The sequence below is a fragment of the Triticum dicoccoides genome, chromosome 2B, assembly GCF_002162155.2.
Source record: "Triticum dicoccoides isolate Atlit2015 ecotype Zavitan chromosome 2B, WEW_v2.0, whole genome shotgun sequence".
Taxonomy (NCBI): Eukaryota; Viridiplantae; Streptophyta; class Magnoliopsida; order Poales; family Poaceae; genus Triticum; species Triticum dicoccoides.
Window position 1 is genome coordinate 607,326,511 of NC_041383.1, and position 24,800 is coordinate 607,351,310.

At 45.1% G+C, this 24,800-nt stretch overlaps 1 protein-coding gene, 6 non-coding genes and 1 pseudogene across 7 annotated transcripts; all 8 read right to left on the bottom strand.

Annotated features, from left to right (window-relative positions):
- Positions 1 to 11,578: 11,578 nt before the first annotated feature.
- Positions 11,579 to 11,666, bottom strand: LOC119266349. The gene has a single exon (XR_005132015.1). It is a non-coding gene; the product is annotated as a small nucleolar RNA snoR118 (small nucleolar RNA).
- A 58-nt stretch (positions 11,667 to 11,724) lies between these two features.
- LOC119266194 lies at positions 11,725 to 11,816 on the bottom strand. The gene has a single exon (XR_005131917.1). It is a non-coding gene; the product is annotated as a small nucleolar RNA SNORD96 family (small nucleolar RNA).
- Positions 11,817 to 11,909: 93 nt separating this feature from the next.
- On the bottom strand, positions 11,910 to 12,054 carry LOC119266350. The gene has a single exon (XR_005132016.1). It is a non-coding gene; the product is annotated as a small nucleolar RNA snoR135 (small nucleolar RNA).
- A 742-nt stretch (positions 12,055 to 12,796) lies between these two features.
- LOC119266240 lies at positions 12,797 to 12,894 on the bottom strand. The gene has a single exon (XR_005131961.1). It is a non-coding gene; the product is annotated as a small nucleolar RNA Z103 (small nucleolar RNA).
- A 57-nt stretch (positions 12,895 to 12,951) lies between these two features.
- LOC119266239 lies at positions 12,952 to 13,050 on the bottom strand. The gene has a single exon (XR_005131960.1). It is a non-coding gene; the product is annotated as a small nucleolar RNA Z103 (small nucleolar RNA).
- A 140-nt stretch (positions 13,051 to 13,190) lies between these two features.
- On the bottom strand, positions 13,191 to 13,283 carry LOC119266259. Its single transcript, XR_005131972.1, has one exon. It is a non-coding gene; the product is annotated as a small nucleolar RNA R64/Z200 family (small nucleolar RNA).
- Positions 13,284 to 13,454: 171 nt separating this feature from the next.
- On the bottom strand, positions 13,455 to 13,527 carry LOC119266243 (annotated as a pseudogene).
- A 346-nt stretch (positions 13,528 to 13,873) lies between these two features.
- On the bottom strand, positions 13,874 to 15,337 carry LOC119365128. The gene is made up of 5 exons (XM_037630724.1): positions 14,900 to 15,337; positions 14,674 to 14,828; positions 14,515 to 14,581; positions 14,308 to 14,359; positions 13,874 to 14,209 (listed from the first exon to the last, which is right to left on the bottom strand). Exons 1-5 carry the CDS (start codon positions 15,264 to 15,266, stop codon positions 14,119 to 14,121), a joined length of 732 nt encoding a protein of 243 aa, XP_037486621.1. The 5' UTR covers positions 15,267 to 15,337; the 3' UTR covers positions 13,874 to 14,118.
- Positions 15,338 to 24,800: the final 9,463 nt, after the last annotated feature.

Consider the following 24,800-nt stretch of genomic DNA (forward strand, 5'->3'; position numbering starts at 1 on the left):
TTGGTTAGGTGTCACTTGGGAGTCTCTAAATCATGTGGAGTTGAACCAATGAGTTTGTAAGGGCAAGGAGATCGCCTAATTCATGAAGATCTGCCTCGAGTGAGGTTAGTCCTTCATGGGTGTACGTCATTCACGCAGCCGTTACCCTCTGTGGGTTGAAGTCTTCATCAACATGGATGTACAATAGTGCCACCAATTAGAACCACACCAAAACCTCTGTGTCTTTGTGGAGTTTGATATCTCTGATCCGCTCCTTTACCTTCATATGTAAAGTCTTTACTTTCTGCTGCATACTCTTTAGACTTGCATGTGTAGGGTGTTGCTAGACTTGTGATAGTTGCTAAAACTTGCCTACAATTGAGATTGGGAAATGTGAAGTTTTTATTTGGTCAGGTAGTCTAATCACCCTCCTCTAGCCTACTTATGATCCTACAATGACCTTCATGTATCTTTTTGGAGGAAAGATAACCTTACTTCCACGCGCGGCCCGCTGAGTGCCGCCGACCATCAGAAACTCACCAGAGCACCCCCCCCTCGTGCTGGAACGCCACCGGGCTGCCACGACGCGCCACCACCATCGCGCCACCATACCGGGAGGACGCAGCACCGCCATCGCAGCTCGTGTGCCCCCTCCCCACACGACCACTCCACCACGCGTGACCCTCCCCGGCGGCACCACGCGCTCACGCCGTCGCTGCCACCACTGATCGATGGGCCCTAGAGGAATAATAATAGAATGTTTAATGAAAAAAATCAAAAAAATAGGGAAAGAAGTTTACGGGAAATGACAAAAGTTGTTTAAAAAAACTTCTCCTAAAACTTACAGTAAGCCGAAAAAAGATAGTTTTAGGGGAAGGTTTTTAGTGGAACCATTGGAGTTGCTCTTAGTATGCACCTAGGGCGTGTTTGGTTTCTTGTCACGCACCTGCATCGCACCCACCATGCAATTTTCGCAACGTTTGGTAGGCTGCACGTCGCTCTGGGCCAGGCCCGGCTATCTTTGGAAGTGGTATTGCTATAGGAAGGTTTGCAATGACATCTAATGAGGCTCTTGGGGTTCCTTCAATGGTGGGAACCTCCTCCTCATTTGTAAATCTTGAAGCTTGTGGTTCTGAATTTGTTGTTGATGGGAATGAACCTGGATCGAGTGCTACTGCTGCTGTTCATGGGGAAGCTGCTGCTGCTGCTCATGGGAAGGAACCATGTAAGGATGCTTCTAGCTCCACTGGCAAAAGGAAGAGGGCTAGCTTGATGAGTGAAGAAGAAGTTTTGGTCATGAGCAACATGTCCGAAGCTGTCCCTGAAGTTGCTATTGCTATCAAGTCCACCGGAGAGGCACATCCTGAACTTTATGATGCTGTCATGGAGCTCCCTGGTTTTACCGAGGATGATCTGTTGATTGTCTTGGATTATCTCAATGAGAATGCCAACGGGGCTAGGAGCCACTCATTCGTGCAGATGTCGGAGACTCGTCGCACTCGCTGGGTCATGCACCACCTCTCCAAGGTCAACGGTGGAGTGCCCATGCCCAAGGATGGACTGCCAAAGGATGGAGTGCCCGTGACCAGCGATGAAGTGCCCAAGGGTGGAGTGTGAGAAAATATGTGCTAATTCAACGAAGCTGACCATATTTTATTGTATTTGGTCAGAAAAACCATGCCCCTATATATGTGAAGGAATGTAACATGGACCTTATGTTATGTTCCTTTGTTGGACTGTAATGCGCCCAATATGAATTTGTGGCTATCTAATATGTGAACTCTAGGATGTGCTGGACTGTAATATGGATCATATGAATTTGTGGCTCTATAATATGTGGACCCTTAAGATGTACTTGCGCTGGATACCCGATTTATGTGCACTCTCTATTATCCTGATGCATTTCTTTAGCTATTTTGTGTCATCAATTGCTATAAACTGCTTATATACTTGTACAAACAGCAAAGATGTTGCAAATTTTTTGCTTTTCTTACTTAAATCATCTCTGCAATTTTGAAGACATGTGAATATATATTCTTTTATTACTTCAGTCAGCAAAGATATCTAGTCTGGAGTGCATGTCACTAAAATTATATTCTATTTATTTTACATACATGAACAAGCACCCACATCATACAACCTACCAAACAACATATGTTGTATGCCGCATCTCTCATGCAACCACACATGCAACAAACCAAACAAAATCTGAGCTGAGCCTGTCTCGTCTCATGCAGTACACCAAACACACATTTCAACTCATTTTTGCATGAGCTCAACCAGGCCAACCCCAGCCAAGCTCCTTCATGCAATGCATGACAGATGCACCCAGGCAACCAAACACGCCCCTAGTTTCCTTTTATGGTGCTTTGCCCTTTTCTGGTTGCTTTCTCTTGAACTACCAACATTAAATAAAAATCTAACTACCTCCTATTTTTCTTGAAGAGGCTGTGGGCTAGAAAACCGGTGGTTGTGTGGTAAAAAAATCAATGAAAAAAATCATTATGGACAAGAGTGGGATGATGGGACGGAGGACACGAACGACTACATACACATTCCCCTTTAATAGTAAAGATTTTGTGTAACACCCCGAGACCGATGCGTCAGGTCTCTTCCAGTTATTCGCCGTCATTGTCATGTCATCCGCTTGCGTGTTGCACTTTGCCATGTCATCATCTGCATTTCATCTGCATGTTTTTTAAAACATGCACCCGTTCGGGTTCCCCCGGTTCTCTCCGTTGTCTATTCTGAGCACACACACACTTGCACACGCCCGTCGCACCTCCCAGATCTTGTTTTGTGAGCCGCGCAAAAACATTCTCGGAATGGGCCGAGAGTTGACGAGTGGTGTGGGTATATCACCGGTAGACCGCCTGTCAAATTCCGTTCCATTTGGAGATCGTTTGATGCTCCAACGGTTAACCGAGTTAACCGAAACCCCCTTCTCTTTGCAGCCCAGTACCCCTTCATAACAGCCTGCTAGCCCATCTAAACCCCCTCCATGCTCTCCGTCGTTGGATCACAATCGTGAGGGCGAAAACCGCATCTCATTTGGACTCTGCTAGCTTCCTCTACCTATATAAACACCTCCCCCTCCATTTTTCGTGGTGCAAACCCTAGCCATCTTCCTCCTCGCGCCGCCGGACCTTTCCATCCCGCGCTGGACATGTCCACTCCACCGCCCCGCACCAATCACGCGTTGACACGTCGCCCGCAGCTCGTCCCTACCGCCGCGGCCCGCCGGGCCCACCCGCACCGCCACCGCGCGCCCGCGCCTCCCGTCGCTGGCGATCGGCCCCGCCGCCGTGTGCCACGCCGCATCCCTCGCCGGAGCCACAGCTCCACGCCGCCGCCTCCTTCCTCGTCGTGTGCCGCTGCCGCCCAAGCACCGTGCAGCCCTCCGCCGCTTCCTGCTTCCCGAGCGCCCCGCCGTCCCGCGCCCGAGCTCCACCGGACCCGCATCGTCCCATCGTCAGCCGCCGCCGTCCCGCGCCCGAGCTCCACCGGACCCGCGTCGTCCCATCGTCAGCCGCCTCCGTCCTGCCTCCGGCGCCCAAATCCGGCCGGGATCCGCCGGATCCGGGGCCCCGCAATCCCATTCCCGGCCTCGTCGACCCCCACCGTTACCTGCTCGCCGGAGTTCCAGCAGCGCCGCCGCCCCCTTCCTCCTTCTCGTGCTCGAGCACGAGGAGGACAGCAGCGCCGCTCCCCGCCCGTTTCGGCCACGTGGGCCATGGCCTAGCCGGCCTGGCCTCGACCCAACCGCAGACAGCCTGCCTGCGCCTCCCCACCACCATGGGCTCGGCCCACTGGTGAGCCGGCCTAACCCTCGCCCCATGCGTGATTTAGTAAATTGCGCATGTCATTTTTTTCAGAAATGGCTATCCCTGCATTGCTACATCATGTGTGCATCTTTGTTAGCTTGTAACTGTGTGCATGTTGCTCCGTTTTGCGTGTATGATATGTCAAAATGTTCACCTCAGAGTGCTCTTAATGATGGAGACTGCTAAGTGATATAAACTGTTGAAATCTGTTGATTGTTAACATCATGTATGCATCTTGTGAGTGGTGTAACTTTGTACCTTTTGATGCTATGGTGATGATCTTGAAATGCACATGTTCTCCTCTTCATGTCTTCATGTTTGTGTGGTTTGAATTCATGTTAGGGTGCATCTTGACATATTAATCCCTGTTGTAAAAGTGCATGTTGCTGTTAACTGCTGGAAACTGTTATAACTTGCCTATTTGTCATTTTTATATCTGTTGGTGTGATTTTCTTTTGAGCATCATGTCTACATGTTTTAGGAGCATAATTATGCCATATTTACAGTGGGGCAATACATGTATTTTGATATGCCTTGTAGTGAGTGCATCAAGCTTGTGAAGTGGGCTACTTGTTGTTAACTTTATGTCAAGTCTGTTTCTGTCATATCATGTTGCCATGTTTTCTTGATGCTACCAATTAATCCATGCATATTCTGGAGATGCTTAGTTGACATGTTTTGTTGTACATGCTATGCTCTATCATGCCATGCCTTTTGATACCTTATATATGTCATGTAGCATATGTTTTCATTGCCATGAACATGCTTATATAATGTTCCAAATTTCTGTTAACTTCATTATGCCATATTGTGAGCTTGTTATTGAGTGATCCATGCCTCTTCTGGAGATGCTCCAATTACATGTTTTGAAGTATGCTATGAGTACTTTGTTCACATGCCATGTTTGCTAATTTTGGATGGCATATGCCTCTGTCCCATGCTTGCAAACATGCTATCATAATATTGCTGTTTTACACTTGCTGAAACTGTTTCAACATGCAATCTTGTCTTGTTGGTTCCCACTAATCCACGAGCCTTATATATATGATGCCTTGATGTTATTTTCTCTTTGTTATGTGTACTTTGATTCCATGCCCTTGGTTGCCATGTATAGTTGCTGTAGCATCTTTGTTTCATGCCTCTAACATGCCATCATATTAACTCTGCTCTATGCTCCTGTGTTATAAAGTTACATTTTGCATTGACCATCTTGGTTTAATCTTGATGCCTATGAACCTGTAGCTTAATGATATTTGAAATATGTTATGTGTACATGAAGTGCATGTCAAGTTTGTGCTCATATGTTTCCTATAGCATGTTGTTTTGATGGTTGCAAAGTGTCTAGTTGTTGTTTTGGGCAGATTGTTGTTATATCTTGTTTGGAGTGTATGTGTTGCACCGTTGCTCCGTTTTGAGCATGCTCTATATGAAACTTGCTTAGAATTGCATGTAGTTTAATATTATCTTGTTGCATCCTTGTTTTGAGAGTGTTTGATTGATGTTTGGATGCATTTTGCATCAATGCCATGTTTAACTTGTTTTGCTCATATCTTCTAGGTCGTTGTTCCGAATTAAATGAACTTTATATGTAACATGACTATAATTTCGTGTAGATCATCTTGGTGCATCTTAACTTATGTTTAACAACTTGAATATAATGTGTTTTCAGATCTAGACCAATTTCGAAATTTGCATGTGGGGACTTACTGGATTTGTTGTATGTTATTCCGGCCTCATTTAAACTTGCCTTGGTGTGTTGTTCTTGTATGCATCATCTCTTGCCATGAGTAGCATCATATAGACTTGTCAGGCATCATACTTGGTTGAGCATCATGTCATGCTTATGTGTTGTGTGTTTACCATGTTGTTTGCTTCTTTCCGGTTATGCTTCTTCTCGATAGTTCCTGTTTCGTTGCGACCATGAGGATTCGTTTGACTACGCCTGGTTCGTCTTCACCCGTTCGTCTTCTTCATGGACTCGTTCTTCTTCCTAGCGGGATTTCAATAAAGATGTCCGTTACCCTGGATCTCACTACTATCTTTACTATGCTAGTTGTCTCGATGCTATCGCTATGTCGCGCTTCCTACCACTTGTTTATCAAGCCTCCCAAATTGCCATGTCAACCTCTAACCTTTTTCACCCTTCCTAGCAAACCGTTGTTTGGCTAAGTTACCACTTTGCTCAGCCCCTCTTATAGCGTTGTTAGTTGCAGGTGAAGTTGAAGATTGCTCCATGTTGGACATGATTATGTTGGTATATCACAATATTTCTTATTTAATTAATGCATCTATATACTTGGTAAAGGGTGGAAGGCTCGGCCTTATGCCTGGTGTTTTGTTCTACTCTTGCCGCCCTAGTTTCCGTCATACCGGTGTTATGTTCCTTGATTTTGCGTCCCTAACACGGTGAGGGGTATGGGACCCTCTTGACAATTTGCTTTGAATAAAACTGTTCCAGCAAGGCCCAACATTGGTTTTACATTTGCCATAATAATACTTGAACTAAATAATTAATTGGCATAGAGCGTCATGAACTCGAGGATTTTTCTACATAGCAGGGAGGGGCCAGTGCTGATGGTGTTGGTACCAAACTAGAGCAGCTTGCGGCGCCGCCCCTTGGCAACTTGGGTTATTTTGGTCGCTGTAACCATAGCTCATCCGTCGTGGCCTAAGACGAGATATGCGCGGCTACTATCAGGGTGTCAGTACGTCGGGAGGTCTTGCTGGACTTGTTTTACCATTGTTGAGATGTCTTGTGCACCGGGATCCCGAGTCTGATCGGATGTCCCGCGATGGAGGATTGTCTCCGCGGATCATGGGCTAAGTTGGGACACCCCTGCAGGGTTTGATATTTCGAAAGCCGTGCCCGTGGTTATGTGGCAGATGGGAGTTTTTAATATCCAATTGTAGAGAACTTGACACCAGACTCGAATTAAAATACCCAACCACGTGTGTAACCGTGATGGTCTCTTTTTGAGTGGGTCGAGAAAAGAACACGGTGGTGTTATGTTTGAATGTAAGTAGTTTCAGGATCACTTGATCATTACTAGTTTGCGACCGTTTGAGTAGCTTCTCATCTTATTCTTATATTCATAAGTTAGCCACCATATCATGCTTAGTCATTGCTGCAAGCTCACCACTTATCCATTCCATACCCATTAAGCTTTGCTAGTCTTGAAACCCATGCTAATGGTATTGCTGAGTCCTCGTGGCTCATAGATTACTACAACAACAGTTGCAGATACAGGTAATGCGATGATCATGACGCGAGAATGATGTTTACTTGTTTTGGAGTTCTTCTTCTGCTTCTTCTTCGATCAGGGGATAGGTTCCAGGTCGGCAGCCTAGGCTAGCAGGGTGGATGTCGTTTGAGTTTCTGTTTGTGTTTCATCTGTAGTCGGATGTTGCTCTTATGTATGGTGACGTTGTATTCATGTGGCATTGTTTGCCTCTTGTATGTATCTCCAACTATTATGTAATGGTACGATTTAATGATATCCACCTTGCAAAAGCATCTCCAATATGCACTTCTATCCTTGGTGGGACCTTCGAGTTCCTTTAGGATAGGGTCGCATATTGGGCGTGACATTCTGGGAATGTGTAGTGGAGGTGACAGGTCATCACCCTTACGTAGTCCTTTTACATTTCCTAGTAATGGCCTATGCCAGGATGCCGATCTTTGGGTCTCGGGTGCCAATGAACTTGAATTGGGAAAAATAATTTTAAAATTACAAAATTAGTCAAAAGTTCTTGAAGGCTTGTTTTAAAATTACAAGGAATGGCTCTCATGGTATTTTAGGCGAAAGAAAAACAAAATCAATAGAAAGGACTAACCTCACTCGGGGCAGATCTTCATGAATTAGGCACTCTCCTTGCCCTTACAAACTCTTTGGTTCAACTCCACATGATTTAGAGACTCCCAAGTGACACCTAACCAATCTAGGATACACCACTATTTAAATGAAATTTCTATTTTCCAAACGTTCTCGCCTTGTCAATAGATCTGGACGAGTTCGGCTTGAGCGCTCCACCTTCAGCGCGCTTTCCAGTTTTAGCAAAAAAATGACCCGCGGTGGGATTCGATCCTTGCACCTGCAGCATGCATTCTGCTAACGCTAACCAACCAAGCTAACTATTATCTACGATTAGAGATATGTTACATCTCCTTTTATCATATCACTGCTCCTTTGCATGTACACCCAAGAAACTAGGAATAAAATTGATGTGTGTGGGGTGCCTTTGGACTCGGACCTGGGTCTCTCGTAACTAAGCTCTGCCCATTAACCAGCTCACTTTTTTTTAGGTATTAACCAGCTCACTTAAATTACTTCTGTTGTCTTGTCCCTAATTTATGCTTTAAATAGCCTGTTGGTTACAATAGGCAGTTTCCATATATAGTATTAAAAACGCTATTGTGTCTCTCCATTATAGTAGTATGACTCGTTGTCTTGGTCCCATTTCTACCTTGTCCGAGGAATGTAAATAATGGGATGGAAAATTAAGAGGATTGAAATGGGAGCACGCAATCCTTGCTCCCATAATGGTAGCATGTTTCTCTCCATTTCAGGACCAGGAGCACGCAACCAATGCATGTCTCGGGCTCCTGGACTTGATAACTTAGGTACAGAAATCACGATAACTTTGCCCCGTGGCTACAAGTTATTGAAAACATAACCACCGATAACTTCTTTGTAAATAGCATGATAATATACGCTCCCGGACTTGATAACTCAGGAATAAACACCACGATAACTTTCACCCGTGGAAAAAAGTTGTTGGAAACATACTCCGGTAACATCTGCGTAAATAACATGGTAATATAGGCTCCCGGACCTGATAACTTAGGTACAAACACCACGATAATTTGACCCACGAAAAAAATTTATTGAAAACATACCACCGATAACTTCTTGTGTAAATAACATGAGCTGATAACTGTTAAAAATACCCCCCCCCCCATGTGTAAACAATATGATGATACACGCACATGAGAGTTGATAACTCATATACAAATATCGCCGTAATTTTTTGACCGAGGAACCAAAAATTGTTGGAAAAGATGCCCTCGATAACTTTTGTGCAACATGGTAATATACACAACAAAGCTGATAACTCACTCAAACATCATAATCATTTTTTGACCCCTAGGATAAAAGTTTGTTGAAAACATACCCCTGAAACTTTTGTGTAAATGACACGGTAACTTATGTATGACAGACGTGATAACTCACGTAGCCCGGATGTGGTAACTTTTGGTATGAAAAAAATTTCATTAGAACATATCAACATGGGATCTAGTTTCGAAGATCTCGTCGAGACGATTTTTTTTGTGAAGACGGGTTTTCAGTCGGGGCGACAGTTTGAGCTACAAAAATTTTGAAGTTTGAAAAAAGAAAGAATTTAGGATGACATCAGCTTTTCGTTCTTTAGTGCATATATGCATGGAATTAGAGAGGAGTGCACATGAAAGAAAAATTAGTCATTCTAATGCATGCATGTATATAATTAGAGTGAAATAAGGATTGTTCTTGCCTATTGCTAAAATCCGAACGTTTGGTAGTTATAAAAGTCCCTATTTAAAAGGTAATAGATGTTGATGTTGATTATGAACTCATTGCTCTTGTGCTTTAAAAGACAGTATCCTCAACACTCTATCACTCTCTCACAGATTTGGCCTGTGGGTGGGAGAAGAATTGGAGTGGAAGACAACTTGAGGGGGCTAGAAATCAAGAATCAAATGGTTAAGAGTGAAATCCCTTAGATCTCAACAATGTAGGCCGTTCTCTCTGAGAAAATGGATATGCGGAGTGGTGGATTCTTCCTGGTTATTCCCTCTAAGAGTAGGTTGTGCGGGTGCGGTATATATATATATAGCCATAACCAAAGATATAGCTATTACACACCTTTATGCAAAACTCGATGGAACCAAAAGAAAAACTCAAAGGCACAACCTAATGCAAAAAATTCGAATGTTAGCCATTTCAATGAGAGTGGATGAATCCACTCGGTGGGACCGATATGTGACGACCTAAGCCACACATCTAGGTGCCCTCATTGACGAATTAAGCATCTCACACCAAAACCAGTGGAAGAGCATAGTACAACCCCGCCCAACCCCCAACCAAGGGAGGAGGAGAAACAGCACCGACAAGACATCGTCACCGCTCATCACATGGCATCGTCCAGGCGCCATTACACGCCTTGCAAGTAGATCTATTGTGGGCGGCCTATTGTGGCCTCTTGATAGGGCATGGCAACGAGTTCACGGTTGGTCTAATCGTCCTATGTTGAAATCTCTGATACAGACGATTCACATTTGTATTTGTGATGAGTTGTTGCCAACTTCCTATTTCTATATGTGAGCAACTTCGTCCACTCATTGCTGGCGACTGGTGGGGAAGATAAAATGGAGGAAAAAGATGCACTGGTGGTTATGGGAATGGCTCACATCCTCTGGTATGGGAGTCATGCTTGGGCGGCAATATTGGCGCCAACTCTGAACAACTCCAAACAGCCGATCCATTTTGTCCACATGTCCATTTGAACCCATTTCATCCCAAATTTGACATTACGGTCGGAGGCAGACACAAAGCGTACGCCCACACCGGCAGATGCCAGCTTGCGTAGGTTTACAATCTTTAATATCACTAGCTTCGTTCTTACAGAAATTGATCAAGCTACCACAAGAATATTCTCTTTGAACCACACATCACGAGAATGATTTTGAAAAGAGTCAGCTCAGCCTGCCTCTTCCTTTGCTCCCAATTTTTAGACTTCTACAAGTCTATCTTCTTACGATGGAAATCACGAACACAACCCGCCGGCTTTTGGTCTTCTTCTCCGGCACGGCACGGGCTGCCCACCGGGGACAATGGTGCATACGTGCGTGCATGCACAACCGCATGCTAGCTGCTGCGATGCTAGAATGCAGTGCTCGCCGTGGCCTTTCACTAACCCCGCTCGCCGTGACCTCTGCTCCACTGGGCTGCGGTGTCCACCGCTTTTATGCACGTACCAACCGAATTAAAAAACCAGACAAAAACAAACGAACAAAAAATAGGGGTCTCTGCGTTGGATTTGTTCTCAAGGAGATTCTTGGAATGCATCGGCACCTGGTTCTCTGTGATTCTTGGAATGCGTCGTCACCCACCTTCATGTTCTAAAACAAGATGTCTCATGGGGCATTGGGGACGGCAACAAAATTGGAATTTTATCCATCTTTGGTTAGATGGAATTCTCCAACCCACCCCTCCTATTCCATCTTCAGCAACTATCAACTGCTGCTCGCAGTGAATGGATTGGTTAGGTGTTAGCTGCATTGCTGCTTGCAGTGAATCCCTCCAAGAAGGCCCGACACATGAACAGCCTGAGAAGTTGGCAGTCCGTCATGCACAAACACTTAATGGATTTGCTTTACTGTTTATAGCCACCATCCAATTTTGAAATTCAAATCAACCGATAGATTAACTTCAAATTTCAAGAAGTGTTGGAGCAACCGCCTGATGTGCTCGCTGCCTCCACGGTGGTGGGGACTCAGATGGGTTGCGACGCACTGGGTGGCAGAATGATGCACATTGCGCCAATCTAACTATAAGATGCAAAAAACTAGCAAAGACCAGCTATATGATGACAAGACATGTATGAAGGTTGGTACGCGGGTTGGCCATTGAAGCGGGCAGGCCAACCAGATTTCCTTCCATGTTGGTTTGACTACAGCCAAATCTGGCAAGCAAAACAAGGGTACAAAGAACACTAGCCTTGGTACAATGCAGCCTAGGACTGACGATGCTTTCTTGGCAAATGCATCTCCAGCAGATTGCAGAAATGTAAGCTACTCGGAACCCAGTGCATATCTTCATCTATGAGAAAAAGGAAAGAAACGATACTGATTGATACTACAACAATAAAAAGGTGTTCGATTTGGCCTCAGAATTGCAGAATAACAGCATGGACGCATAGCGACCAATCAGTCCCGAAAGATGGTATGATTAAAAGTTTTTTCATCACCGGCCAAGCATGAACAATATTAGGTCTCTAAAGTTTAACACAGATCAGGTCTGGACCAGCACAAAACATCTATTTTGTGACCTTATTGCATTTTAAGAATAATGGGAGGAAAATGATTGTTGGCAAAAGAGATTATCAAGCTCAGCCCAACTGCCCACTTTCCTCAAATTAATATAGCAGGAAAAACTTTCGGCAAGAAATGCACAGCATAAGGCATTTAACCGATACACACTTATCCTGCAAAGGCAACAAAGAACAAAGCATACAAATTCATATGCAGAGCAGATAGAACCAGAAGCAATAATCCAATGCACAGAACAATGCTGCAAAAACAAGTTTCAGGTACACGCCATACTTCAGAATGATGCATAATTTAGAAGAATAAAGATATAACTACTCATTATAATCTAGCAGATGATCAATGAGCATAACTGTAGATAAATATTGGTTACAGACGCTTGCACCTTTAAAAGGTGAAGCTCTTTTCTACTATTAAAAGACACTACAAGTATGTATAAATAAAATAACTACATAATCAGTAAGCACAGCATCAATACACCTAAACTCGATTACCACTACAGAGCTGTGACCTGAGCATTAACCACTAACAGCAACCTATAATGACGACCTTATCAGTAGCTGTGCTACATTGCCAGGAATCAAAACCAGACAAACCATTGCTCCGGTATTCTCTCAACCCTTTAATACATCCAGACATGGGAGTAAATATCTGTGTCTGCCATATTGGACAAGACAGCATTTTTTAGGTCCAACGATATAAATTGTAGGAAATTATTGCATTGGGCACAAATGCTCCTCAAATTTATGCAACAACAATTATTTTTCAGGTCCAACGATATAAATTGTAGGGAATTAATACATTGAGCGCAGATCCTCCTCAAATTTATGCAAAAAGAACACAAGAACGAAAACAAGTACACAAATCTGACATGGCACAAGCAAAGAAAAATATAAAAGATAAACTAATGGATCAGATTTCTGGCTTGGAACCCTCTGACAAGGATTACATATGCGCATAGTATAATCATAGTCGATCATTTGGGGAAAGGATCCTCATATCCATTCAACTTGTGATAAATGAAACAAACACAAATCTGAAAGATAAAATAAATTAAGCAAGATGGATCAGACTTCTGGCTTGGAATCCTCTGATAAAGGATTACAGTTGCGCACAGTATAATCATAGTCGATCATTTGGGGAAAGGGTCCTCACTTCCATTTAAAGTTCAGACCAGTTCATCCGATGTGGATAAAACGGCACACGTTGTCTTATTGTTATGTCCAACGTGTATAATTGCAAAAGCGTTGACAGTTGTAAGGAACAAGCGAGGCATTGCAGAAACAATTAACCATTGTAATACATTGCTCAGTCATATGATACGTCATCTCATGGACGCCAGAGGCATCTCTGAAGTCTGACATGCGAAAATTCATAATTCATCATCGCATTGGCATGGATCTTAGAAATAAAATAGAAAAAGGAAGAAGAAAAAACGAGGGATCAGAAGTCTATTAAGTATGGTAATCAGTCATAAGAAATCAGAAACACGGACCAACTTTTCTTCATCACATCCCAGATATGCAGAAACGAAAAACAATAGAGAGAAATCGCAACGGCAGAGAGATCATCAGAGACTTAAATACTAAGAATCAGATCATGGATCATATTGTTGCAGTATTTGCTCATCCTTTGATAGATACGCCATGGCGACAGTGAAAAAAGCGAGATGCGCAAAGCAAAATCGAAGGAGCGTAGAAAATTTACAGAAGCAATGGAATTGGGAGCCGAGGAGAGGTGGCGGCTACTGCAGTCGACGGCCGACGCCGCCAGTTGTGCTTGCCCTGAAACACTCGCCTGATCTCCTTTTATAAAGGCGTGCCGCGAGGAAACCCTAAAAGGCCGTGACTGTCCAGTATGGGCCGGGCCTCTATTCAGAACAGTGGGCCGGGACAACTTATAGCACGATTCGGTCGAGGTCAAGAAGTTTCCAGAATTCCATAGGTTTCCAAGAATCGATGATGAACTCAAAAAAAAAAAACGATGATGAAAGAGTCTGAAATTTTATAAAAAAAATAAAATCCTGGCCTAGTACGATGTGGTGTACTCCACTATTATAGAGTCTAAGCGATTTGCTGATGGGGCTCTTTTGAGATTTGATCATATGGAACTCGAATAGATTACACTCTGTGAGTACCAAACGAACAACAAAGGAGGCAACAAACTCGCCACGCCCCTTTGCCCTCCTGACGTGACCTGAGCATAGGCGGACGGATCTTCGCTCACGTTCTAGCGTTTCTCTTTCTCCCATACCCATCTGCTCGGCCTGAATATCTGCCGCAGGAGCGCCATCTTGGGGACGTTCCAGTTTTCGACATGCCTGAACAAAAACCCAACTGTATCTGTCAAGCACCAGACTCGCAACGCATGCATCTCGTGCACACGATAAGCTCCTGGAACGACGGAGTGAGTGAGTACCTGCACACCTTCCCCGACTCGGCATCGAAGTAGTACTCCGTGTACCCGGTTGCTGAAAAGTGAAAAATGGTACAATGAGACCAAAAACATGCAGTACTGAAAACATGTTCAGTACAGGAGCGATGCATTTTGCAGTTTTGCACCGGCCGGGCCAAACGCGGTGTCGGTCTGCTGATACAGATACAGAGCGCGTAGCCGTGAACTTACCGGAGAGAATGGGCCTCCACGGGAACGACATGACGCAGCTGAAACGCCAGTGCCCGATCGATTTGTCCTGCACCCAGACCCAGCAAAGTCGATCAATCGGCGAAAACAACTCACCACTTCGCTGCTGTAAAGATCGATTGACTGACGCGGGAAATGTACCTCGACATCCTCCCATTTGGTCAGCTTCATGTTGGACTTCTCCAGCAGGGACCCGAAGTTGGTGCAGTTCCTCTTGAAGCGTTGCAGGCCTCTGAATGAACCCGCCGGGTCGGCGAACTCGCAGTCGTCTTCGTACGCCCCGAGCGTGAGGTTCCCTGCAGTACGAACGTAAGCAAACGGCAAACGTGCAGTAGTATAATAAAACGTGTGGAGCTTAATTCCTGACCTGTGACGAAGTATGACCGCGCGAAGTCATCCTTGATGGCCTCGGCGACCTGCGCGCGGCCAACGGGCTGGGACTCCGACGTGCCGTCGTCTGCAGCACCGGCGTCCGCCTCCGGAGACGGCGGCCGGAAGAAAGACGCGGCGATGCCGAGGGCCTCGGAGCCGTACCAGGCGGCCTTCAGGACCACGTTGTCCGACTCCGAGCCGGAGGGCGTGCCGGTGCGCGGGCTCGTGGACGTGGACCCGGGCTTTCTCTGCGCGTTCAGCCGGAAACGGCGGCGGGATGGCTGCTGGATGAGCACGCCGGCGTTCTGGCGGTGATGGCAGGTGGGGAGGGAAGTAGCCGGGGCGGGGTGCAGCAGGGCCATTCCTTTTGCCGGAGCTCCGGCCGGGCCAACAGTCTAGGGGCAGAGGAGTGGCACAGCCACTTGTTTGGCCTTGGCGTCTTCTGTACTTACTTGCTAGACTCTCTTACCGTTCGAGTGTGAGGTTGGGATTAAACGCGGGAGAGATGGATTTTCTTCACTCCGGAATGTGTGGTTACAGTGACGTAGTAGATCTAGGCAGGTAGAGCATCTACAGCCGGCCTCTAATAGCCGTCCGGTCATTGACAGGTTAAAAAAAACAATCAGGTTTTTTTGCGAAAAAATCCAATCGGACCTCTCAAACCACCGACAAACGTCTTGCTGACCAACACCCCCCATATCCAGCCTAAATATAGGGCGGATATGGGGCGGCCAGGGCACGCCCAGGCGCGTCCGCCTGACAGGCCCGGCCCACCACCGACCCCATAGTTTGTCCCACAATAACCCCAATCCGGAGGCCTCGCTCCGAACCCTAGGTCACTCTCTCTCGCTCCGTCCTCTCCTTTCCCTCTCTGATTCCGATTCCATCCACTCTAATGTCCAGCTCTGGCAGCGACTCCAGCTCTGAGCTTGACTACAAGGAGGAGATGGCCCTCCGCATTGCGTTGGGGCAGTCCAAGGTGGACACCGGCGGCAGCTCCGGATCAGGAGCGTCGTCGCAGGTCCCGTGCCGGCGACCGCGACCGCGACAACAACACCTTCTCCTCGGAAGACCAAGATCCTCCACCAGTCGCGGACGCCTACAGCTGCGCCGGCGACCGGAAGGGCAGAGGCACGACGAGGAAGTTGTGAAGCTCCATCTTCTCCGTCTTTAATTTCAAGTTTTTAGTAATCTAGTTTAAAATTGTCCGTCGTTTATGTGAATTATGTGAACTTTGGCCATCTTTTGGAGATTCGTTGGTGATCGGAATGTGCATTTCTATGTCCAAATTTATGTATGTTTGATGATCTACGTTGTTTAGTTCCATGTTGCATACTTAATATGGATATAGGGTATCGGATATGAGATACACGGATTTGGACGACATGATTTGAGGAGTGTCAGGTCAGTGCCCGCGGACGCGCCGGGTGTGTCTGCGGGTGTTTAAGGGTCCGGATTTGCCCATTCCTGATGTAGATGCTCTTACAATGACATAGTAGATCTGGACAATTACTCCACCAATTTTTGAAGCTCAGACATTCGTCAAATAGCAACCAACACAAGCGCGCCGAATTCACACCATGCTCTCGAAATTTCTCTAGCAACAACGCCCCATCTCAAAAGATAATCGGCTTTATTAAACCTGAGTCGACTAAGGTTTAGCAAAGTCTCGGTCGACGTGCTGTTCGTAGGATGTTAGGTGATATGTCTCCAACGTATCTATAATTTATGTAGTATTCATGCCATGTTTATAATAATTTTATATGGTTTTGGTATGATTTGCATGGAACTAACCCGGACTGACGTTATTTTCAGCAGAACTATTGTGGTGTTGTTTTTTTTGTGCAGAAATGAAAGTTCTCCAAACACTTCGAAACTTTTTGTGAATTTTTTATGGACTAGAAGAGAACCATTGGGCCAGAGCAGCACCCGGGGGTGCCCCGAGGGGGCACAACCCACCACGGCGCGCCTGGGCCCCCAGACGCACCCTGCTGGGTTGTGGCCACCTCGGTGGCCTCCCGTACCCCTTCTTCACCCTATAAATTCCCAAATATTTCGAAAACCCTCGGGGAGACCCTAGATCGGAAGTTCCGCCGCCGCAAGCCTCTGTATCCACCAAAAACCAATCAGGAGCCCGTTCCGGCACCCTGCCGAAGGGAGGAATCATCACCGGTGGTCATCTTCATCATCCCGGTGACCACCACGATGAGGAGGGAGTAGTCCACCCACGGGGCTGAGGGTTTGTACCTGTAGCTATGTGTTTAATCTCTCTCTCTCGCGCGATCTTGAGATGTCACGATCTTGATGTATCATGGGCTTTGTTAACATAGATGGATCATATGATGTTTCTCCCCTCTCTACTCTTGTTGTGGTGAATTGAGTCTTTACCCTTTGAAGTTTTGTCTTGTCGGATTGAATGTTCAGATCTGAGAACACATGATATTTGTCTTGCATATGAATGACAATGGGGTATTATTTTGATTCACTTGATATATGTTATGGCACTCAACTTGCGAATTCCCGAGGTGAACTTGGGGTAATCTATGCATAGGGGTTGATGCACGTTTTTATTATCTTTTCTCCGATAGAAACTTTGGGGTCTCCTTGTAGTTCTTTGTGTGGATTGAGTATTATGAATCTGAAATTGTTTGATACATATCGTATAATGAACTCATGGGTACTCACGGTGACATTGGGGCATCTAGGTGACATTAGAGTTGGTTGATATGCATCACATGGTGTTATTTTATTACGAACTCTTGATTAGATCGATCGGAAAGAATAACTTGTTGTTATTTTAGTACGAACTCTAGGATAGATTGATCGGAAAGAATAGCTTTGAGGTGGTTTCATACCCTACAAACAATTTCTATCTTTTGTTCTCCGCTAATAGGAATTCGGGAGTGATTCTTTCTTGCACTTTGAGGGATAATCATATGATCCAACTATGTTAGCATTGTTCAGAGATTGCACTAGTGAAAGTATGCACCCCAGGCCTCATTTTCCATTATTGCAATACCGTTTGTGCTCCATTTTATCTCTTACTACCTTGCTGTTTTTTATAGTTCGCACTACAAAAACTTATATCTACTATTCATACTACACTTTTATCACCATCTCTTCGCCGAACTAGTGCACCTATACAATTTGCCATTGTATTGGGTGTGTTGGGGACACAAGAAATTTCTTGTATTTGATTGCAGGGTTGCTTGAGAGAGACTATATTCATCCTACGCCTCCCACGGGTTGATAAACCTTAGGGCATCCACTTGAGGGAAAATTGCTACCGCCCTACAAAAATCTGTGCTTGGTGGCCCAACACGTGTCTACAAGAATAAAGTTGCATAGTGGACATCAGTAGCAGCCTTTAGGCGTGTTTGGTTGCCCGCATTAGGCTGAATTAGGATGAGTTGGGCCCAAAAAAGTGTGATTGGTTGCATACGGGGTGGGATGACTCGCATTGACATGAACCTTAAAGTAGCCCAGAGCCTGGCTCATTGGAAACCCTTGAATCGGCAGTTTCCAACAAGCCTAGCTCAGTGTGGCGCAAGCTCACACGCAAGGGAACAACTTGACACTACTGCAAGATGGTGATAATGTGACACTATGATCAGAGACCCTTCGAGAAACTGTGTGCGATGCAATAATCACAAATGGTGGTGTCAGAGAACCATAAAAAATGTCCAAAACGTTTGCGATGATCGATGCATCAAACACGGTTCCGATTTTAGTTGCGTGTGCAATACAGGGCATATGGTTGATCCAGCAGAATTGTTTGCGATGATGAAGAACAACAGAAGGCCATATCAATGTGTGTGCGATATATGGCATACAATTCCCTCCGATGAACTGTGTGCTATTAGGGAATGCAAGAGAAATGATCAGCCAGATCAAGGTGTGTGTGATATACGGCATACGATTCACTTAGACAAACTGTTTTCGATTAGGCAAGAGAACGGAAACGGTTCATCTTAACAAGATGTGTGTGATATGCGGCATTTGCGATGAGCCAAAAGAACACAAACGATTCGTGTAAACCAGATGTGCGTGATACGCAGCAAACAGCCCACTCGGATGAACTATTTGCGATGGGAAATTATAACATGGACGGTTACTATAGTAAGTTCATGTGTGATTCTGTTCGTACAAAAAACTTTGAAAAATGCAAACTAGTTGCTTGTGTATAAACAATTATCAAAAAGTAACGTGATAGACCTTCTTCAAGCCAATCAACATGTGTTCAGAAAAAAAATGTCAAAAATTACAAAACAAAGACCTCGATATTAACTAGATGGGATGGGGTCAGTACAAAGGTTTATAATACAAAGGTGTATAATAAACCTTTGCAGTTGCCCATCCAACTAGTTAATATTGAGTCCACTTCCCATATGGTCACTCATCTCATGACTACTCCAGCCTCAGCACACTTAACTTGGGAGTTCTGTTAGATGAGCTATCAGTAGGGAAGCTGGTCCTTGATGTTGTAGATCCCTCTTTGCAGCCTTTATTGTGCAACACAACGGCAAACAAGTCCGTGATCAGAAATGTGTGCGAAGAACAATAGTAACACAAACGATTACTGCTAATAAGCCGTGTGATTTGCTCTGTCTATAGAAGAATAACATGTAGGAGAAACAATAAGTGACTATACAGATCATTCGCACACACCTCAATAAACAATTGCATGCATTCTAAAGTAGGAGAAACAACCGTCTAGTCATCTACTTCTTGTGACGCTCCCGCCATTGCTCTATGGCTCGATCCCTCGGCTGGGTCTTGAACAAGACACTTCCTCATGTCAACGATCCGCCTGTACATCTCGTAGCTTGTGTATGCGTCATTGGTCACGTACTTTATGTGTTCTTCATCCAGTCTCTGATGCCAAACACTGTGCCAGGTGTCCTTGTCCTTCTTGCTCTCATCCTTCATCTTCATGTAGTAGGGGTCGATGATGGCCGAGGCGAGGTCAACCAGGGATTTTAGTTTGTTCTTGGCGCTGCCCCAGACCTTGTAGTGGTCCAGGATGTTGACAAGATTCGGGCATTTCAAGCCCGAAACCTTGAGTGCCTTTAGATCATTGGCGGTGTCCACCGCAGCGAACTCGTAGTCGGAGCTCTTGATAAAACTGGGGAAACGCTCGCAAGGCCTTGTGGCCAGGTGGTAGTGGTAGACAAGGACGTCATGTCGCACGGGCAACTGAGCGACGACAACCTTCTGATCGTGCCCGGCACGACCGATGGTGTAATCAAGGTCGAAGCCGACCACTTGGTACTTGTCCTCGGCAAGGAACTGCTCCATAGTTTGGATGGAGCTCTCCACCAACACCGGATCGTTTGTGTACACCACTAAGAGGGCCTTCCCCCTCACATGGGTGTCCACTACGTGATGCATGGTGAACTGCCCGCCTTTGTCATCATCGGCCGCTGGGAGCGCCATTGGAGCCACGGGGATCGCCATTGGAACCGCTGGATGTCCTCTCTGTATGTGTCATCGTGGAGGTGCTCATTGTGTCGTGCGACGCGAGAGATGAAGGTAAATGGCCGCACGAATAAATGGGGGCCAGGCGGCCTGGATTCTCGGCGCGTCCGCATGGCAGTTTTTGCATCGGGTAACTGCATTATGGAGCCGCGCCCGGCGCAACCGCATGCACACGAACGTGCGTGATCGTGCGCCGGCCCCAAACACTAGCAGCGCGCATGGAGGGACGAGGGCAGAGCACCCGGAGGGACGCGAGAGGGCAGAGCGCACGCGGTGGGACGCGAGCAGAGCGCACCGGGGCCGCCTCAACCGCAAGCAACCACACACATAGAGCAATTGAACACGCGGGAAATGGTCGCCTACAAGTCGGCTGACACTTGCGTCGCTGCGTAGAGAGCGGCCGTGTGCTACTACCTCCGTCTTGGTCTATAGTCCCATTTATATTATGTGCCATACTTTGCCCTCAAATTTAACCAACAAAATATTAATGCATTTTATAAAAATTATATAATTGGAAACTATGTTCAAATACGTATCCAACTATATAATCTTTGGCGACATGCATTCCTATTTTATTAGTTAAATCCTACTTCTAAACCAGGATGGGTGTATAGTAGGTAATTCAATCGCAAACAGTTTTTTTATTAATCGCATGTGTACGTGGCCTTTCGTCCTCCTCTCGCACGCCTTGTCACCCCGCTGCCGTAGACGGCTTACAGCGCAAGCTTGCGCACCGCACGTGAGCATTCTTTTGGCCAAATGGTGGCGCCAATGAATCGTCGATGAGCCCATTACCATGGTACCTCGCAGGTTCCCGCGCAAGCTTCCCACCCGACTGGGTGTAATCCCCCAAAATCCCAATGCTTACCGGCCTGCTATAAAAACCCTCACGGCCGGCGAGTCCCGCGTCGCATTTTCCCCTCCCTCACTGTGGCTTACCTCGTATGCTTCTCCCACAATTGCCAATGGCACCGGTCTATCGTGGTCGTGATACGTCTCCAACGTATCTACTTTTCCAAACACTTTTGCCCTTGTTTTGGACTCTAACTTGCATGATTTGAATGAAATTAACCCGGACTGACGCTGTTTTCAGCAGAACTGCCATGATGTTGTTTTATGTGTAGAAAAGAAAAGTTCTCGGAATGTCCTGAAAATCCACGGAGGAACTTTTCAGAATAAATAAGAATTTCTGGCGAAAGAATCAAGGCCAGGGGGCCCACGGGATGTCCACGAGACAGGGGGGCGCCCCCCCTAGGGGCGCGCCCTCCTATCTCGTGGGCCCCCGGACCTCCTCCGACCTCAACTCCAACTCCATATATACCGTCTCGGGGAGAAAAAAATCAAGGAGAAATTTTCATCATGTTTCACGACACGGAGCCGCCGCCAAGCCCTAATCTCTCTCGGGAGGGCTGGTCTGGAGTCCGTTCGGGGCTCCGGAGAGGGGGATTCATCGCTGTCGTCATCATCAACCATCCTCCCCCAATTTCATGATGCTCACCGCCGTGCATGAGTAATTCCATCGTAGGCTTGCTGGACGGTGATGGGTTGGATGAGATTTACCATGTAATCAAGTTAGTTTTGTTAGGGTTTGATCCCTAGTATCCACTATGTTCTGAGATTGATGTTGCTATGACTTTGCTATGCTTAATGCTTGTCACTAGGGCCCGGGTGCCATGATTCCAGATCTGAACCTATTATGTTTTCATGAATATATGTGTGTTCTTGATCCTATCTTGCAAGTCTATAGTCACCTGTTATGTGTTATGATCCGACAACCCCGAAGTGACAATAATCGGGATACTTCTAGGTGATGACCGTAGTTTGAGGAGTTCATGTATTCACCATGTGTTAATGCTTTGGTCCGGTTCTCTATTAAGAGGAGGCCTTAATATCCCTTAGTTTCCACTAGGACCCTGCTGCCACGGGAGGGTAGGACAAAAGATGTCATGCAAGTTCTTTCCATAAGCACGTATGACTATTTACGGAATACATGCCTACATTACATTGATGAATTGGAGCTAGTTCTGTGTCACCCTATGTTATAACTATTGCATGAGGAATCGCATCCGGCATAATTATCCATCATTGATCCATTGCCTACGAGCTTTTCACATACTGTTCTTCGCTTATTTACTTTTCCATTGCTACTGTTACAACTACTACAAAAACCCAAAAACATTTACCTTTTCTGTTGCTACTGTTACCATTACTATCATACCACTCTTGCTACTAAACACTTTGCTGCAGATACTAAGTTATCCAGGTGTGGTTGAATTGACAACTCAACTGCTAATACTCAAGAATATTCTTTGGCTCCCCTTGTGTCGAATCAATACATTTGGGTTGTACTTCACCCTCAAAAGCTGTTGCGATCCCCTACACTTGTGGGTTATCAAGACTAATTTCTAGCGCCGTTGCCGGGAGCATAGCTCTATTCTCTGAGTCACTTGGGATTTATATCTGTTGATCACTATGAAGAACTTGAAAGACGCTAAGACCAAGATTTTGCCCTCAACTATGAGGGGAGGTAAGGAACTGCCATCTAGCTCTGCACTAGATTCTCCTTCCGTTATTAGTAAGCTTGCGACACCTAAACCTGCTACTGCTATGAATTCTGATATGCCGCATGTTATCGATGATGCCACTTCTGCTTTGCATGATACTTATGATGAAACTACTTCTGTGCGTGATACTACTTTGCCATTAGGTGAATTTTTAGATGAACAACTTGCTAGAGTTAGGGGGAATGAAAATATTGAAGATGCTATTGATGATAGTGATGATGAACGTTCCCCCAATGATTATGTTTTACTTGTTGTTCCTAAGGGTTATGTTATGAACAAAGAAGCTGCTGAAGCTATTCTTGCTTGCAATGTTAGATCTGATCTTAAGAAATTATTAGCTAAATGGAAGCAGCAGTCTCTTAATGCTAGAATGAAACCCGATCCTACTTTTGGTACTTCACCTATCTGTGTTACTGATAAGGATTATGAATTCTCTGTTGATCCTGGTATTATTACTTTAGTTGAATCTGATCCTTTTTATGGCCTTGAATCTGAAACTGTTGTGGCACATCTTACAAAGTTGAATGATATAGCCACCCTATTTACTCATGATGAGAAGTCTCGCTATTTATATATCCTTAAGATATTTCCGTTCTCATTAAAGGGTGATGCTAAGACTTGGTATAATTCTCTTGCTCCTGGTTGTGTGCGTAGTCCCCAGGATATGATTTATTACTTCTCTGCTAAATATTTCCCGCTCATAAGAAACAAGCTGCCTTGCAGGAAATATATAATTTTGTGCATATCAAAGAAGAGAGTCTCCCACAAGCTTGGGGGAGGATTCTCCGGTTGCTTTATGCTTTGCCTGATCATCATCTTAAGAAAAATGAAATACTTGATATCTTTTATAATGGACTAACCGATGCTTCCAAGGACCACTTGGATAGTTGTGTTGGTTGTATTTTCAGGGAAAGAACAGTCAACGAAGCTAAAATACTATTGAATAATATGTTGACTAATGAAAATAATTGGACTCTTCCTGAGCCAGTCCTTGAAGTAATTCCTGAACCAATTGAGCCAACTCCTGAGCCTATTCCTAAACCCACTCCAAAGAAGAGAGGTGTTTTATTTCTCAGTTCTGAAGATATGCAAGAGGCAAAGAAATCAATGAAAGAAAAAGGTATTAAAGCTGAAGTTTTTAAGAATTTACCTCCTATCGAAGAAATACATGGTCTTAATTTACCGTCTGAAGAACCACATTGTCTTGATAACCCGACACAAGTAGTAAAGGTAAATTCTCTCTATAGATATGATAAAGTTGAAATACCCTCTACTAAATTTCATAGCCCATGCTTAGATGAATTTGATGACTTTATGGCTAGACAAGAAAGTTTTAATGCTTATGTTGGTAGAGAGTTAAAGAATAATGCTTTCGAGATAGGACGCGTAGGTGATAATCTGGCTAGAGTGAAAGATGAACTTCACCGCGTTAGCAAATATGCTTCTATGGTTGCTACTCAAGCTGAGCAAGTACTCAAAGCTCAAAATGATTTGCTTGATGAATTGAATAATAAAAATGACTTTGCTGTTAGAGTGGCTACTAGAACTGGTAGAATGACTCAGGAACCTTTGTATCCTGAAGGCCACCCTAAGAGAATCAAGCAAGATTCTCGAAGAAATAATCTTGATGTTCCTAGTTCTTCTAAGAAGAAGAAAAAGAAGAATGATAGGACTTTGCAAACCTCTAGTGAACCTAATGTAGAAACACCTGAGAATCCCAATAATATTTCTATTTCTGATGCTGAAACGCAATCAGGTGATGAACATGAACCTAGTGATAATATTAATGATAATGTTCATGTTGATGCTCAACTAGCAAAGACAATGATGTAGAGATTAAACCTGCTGTTGATC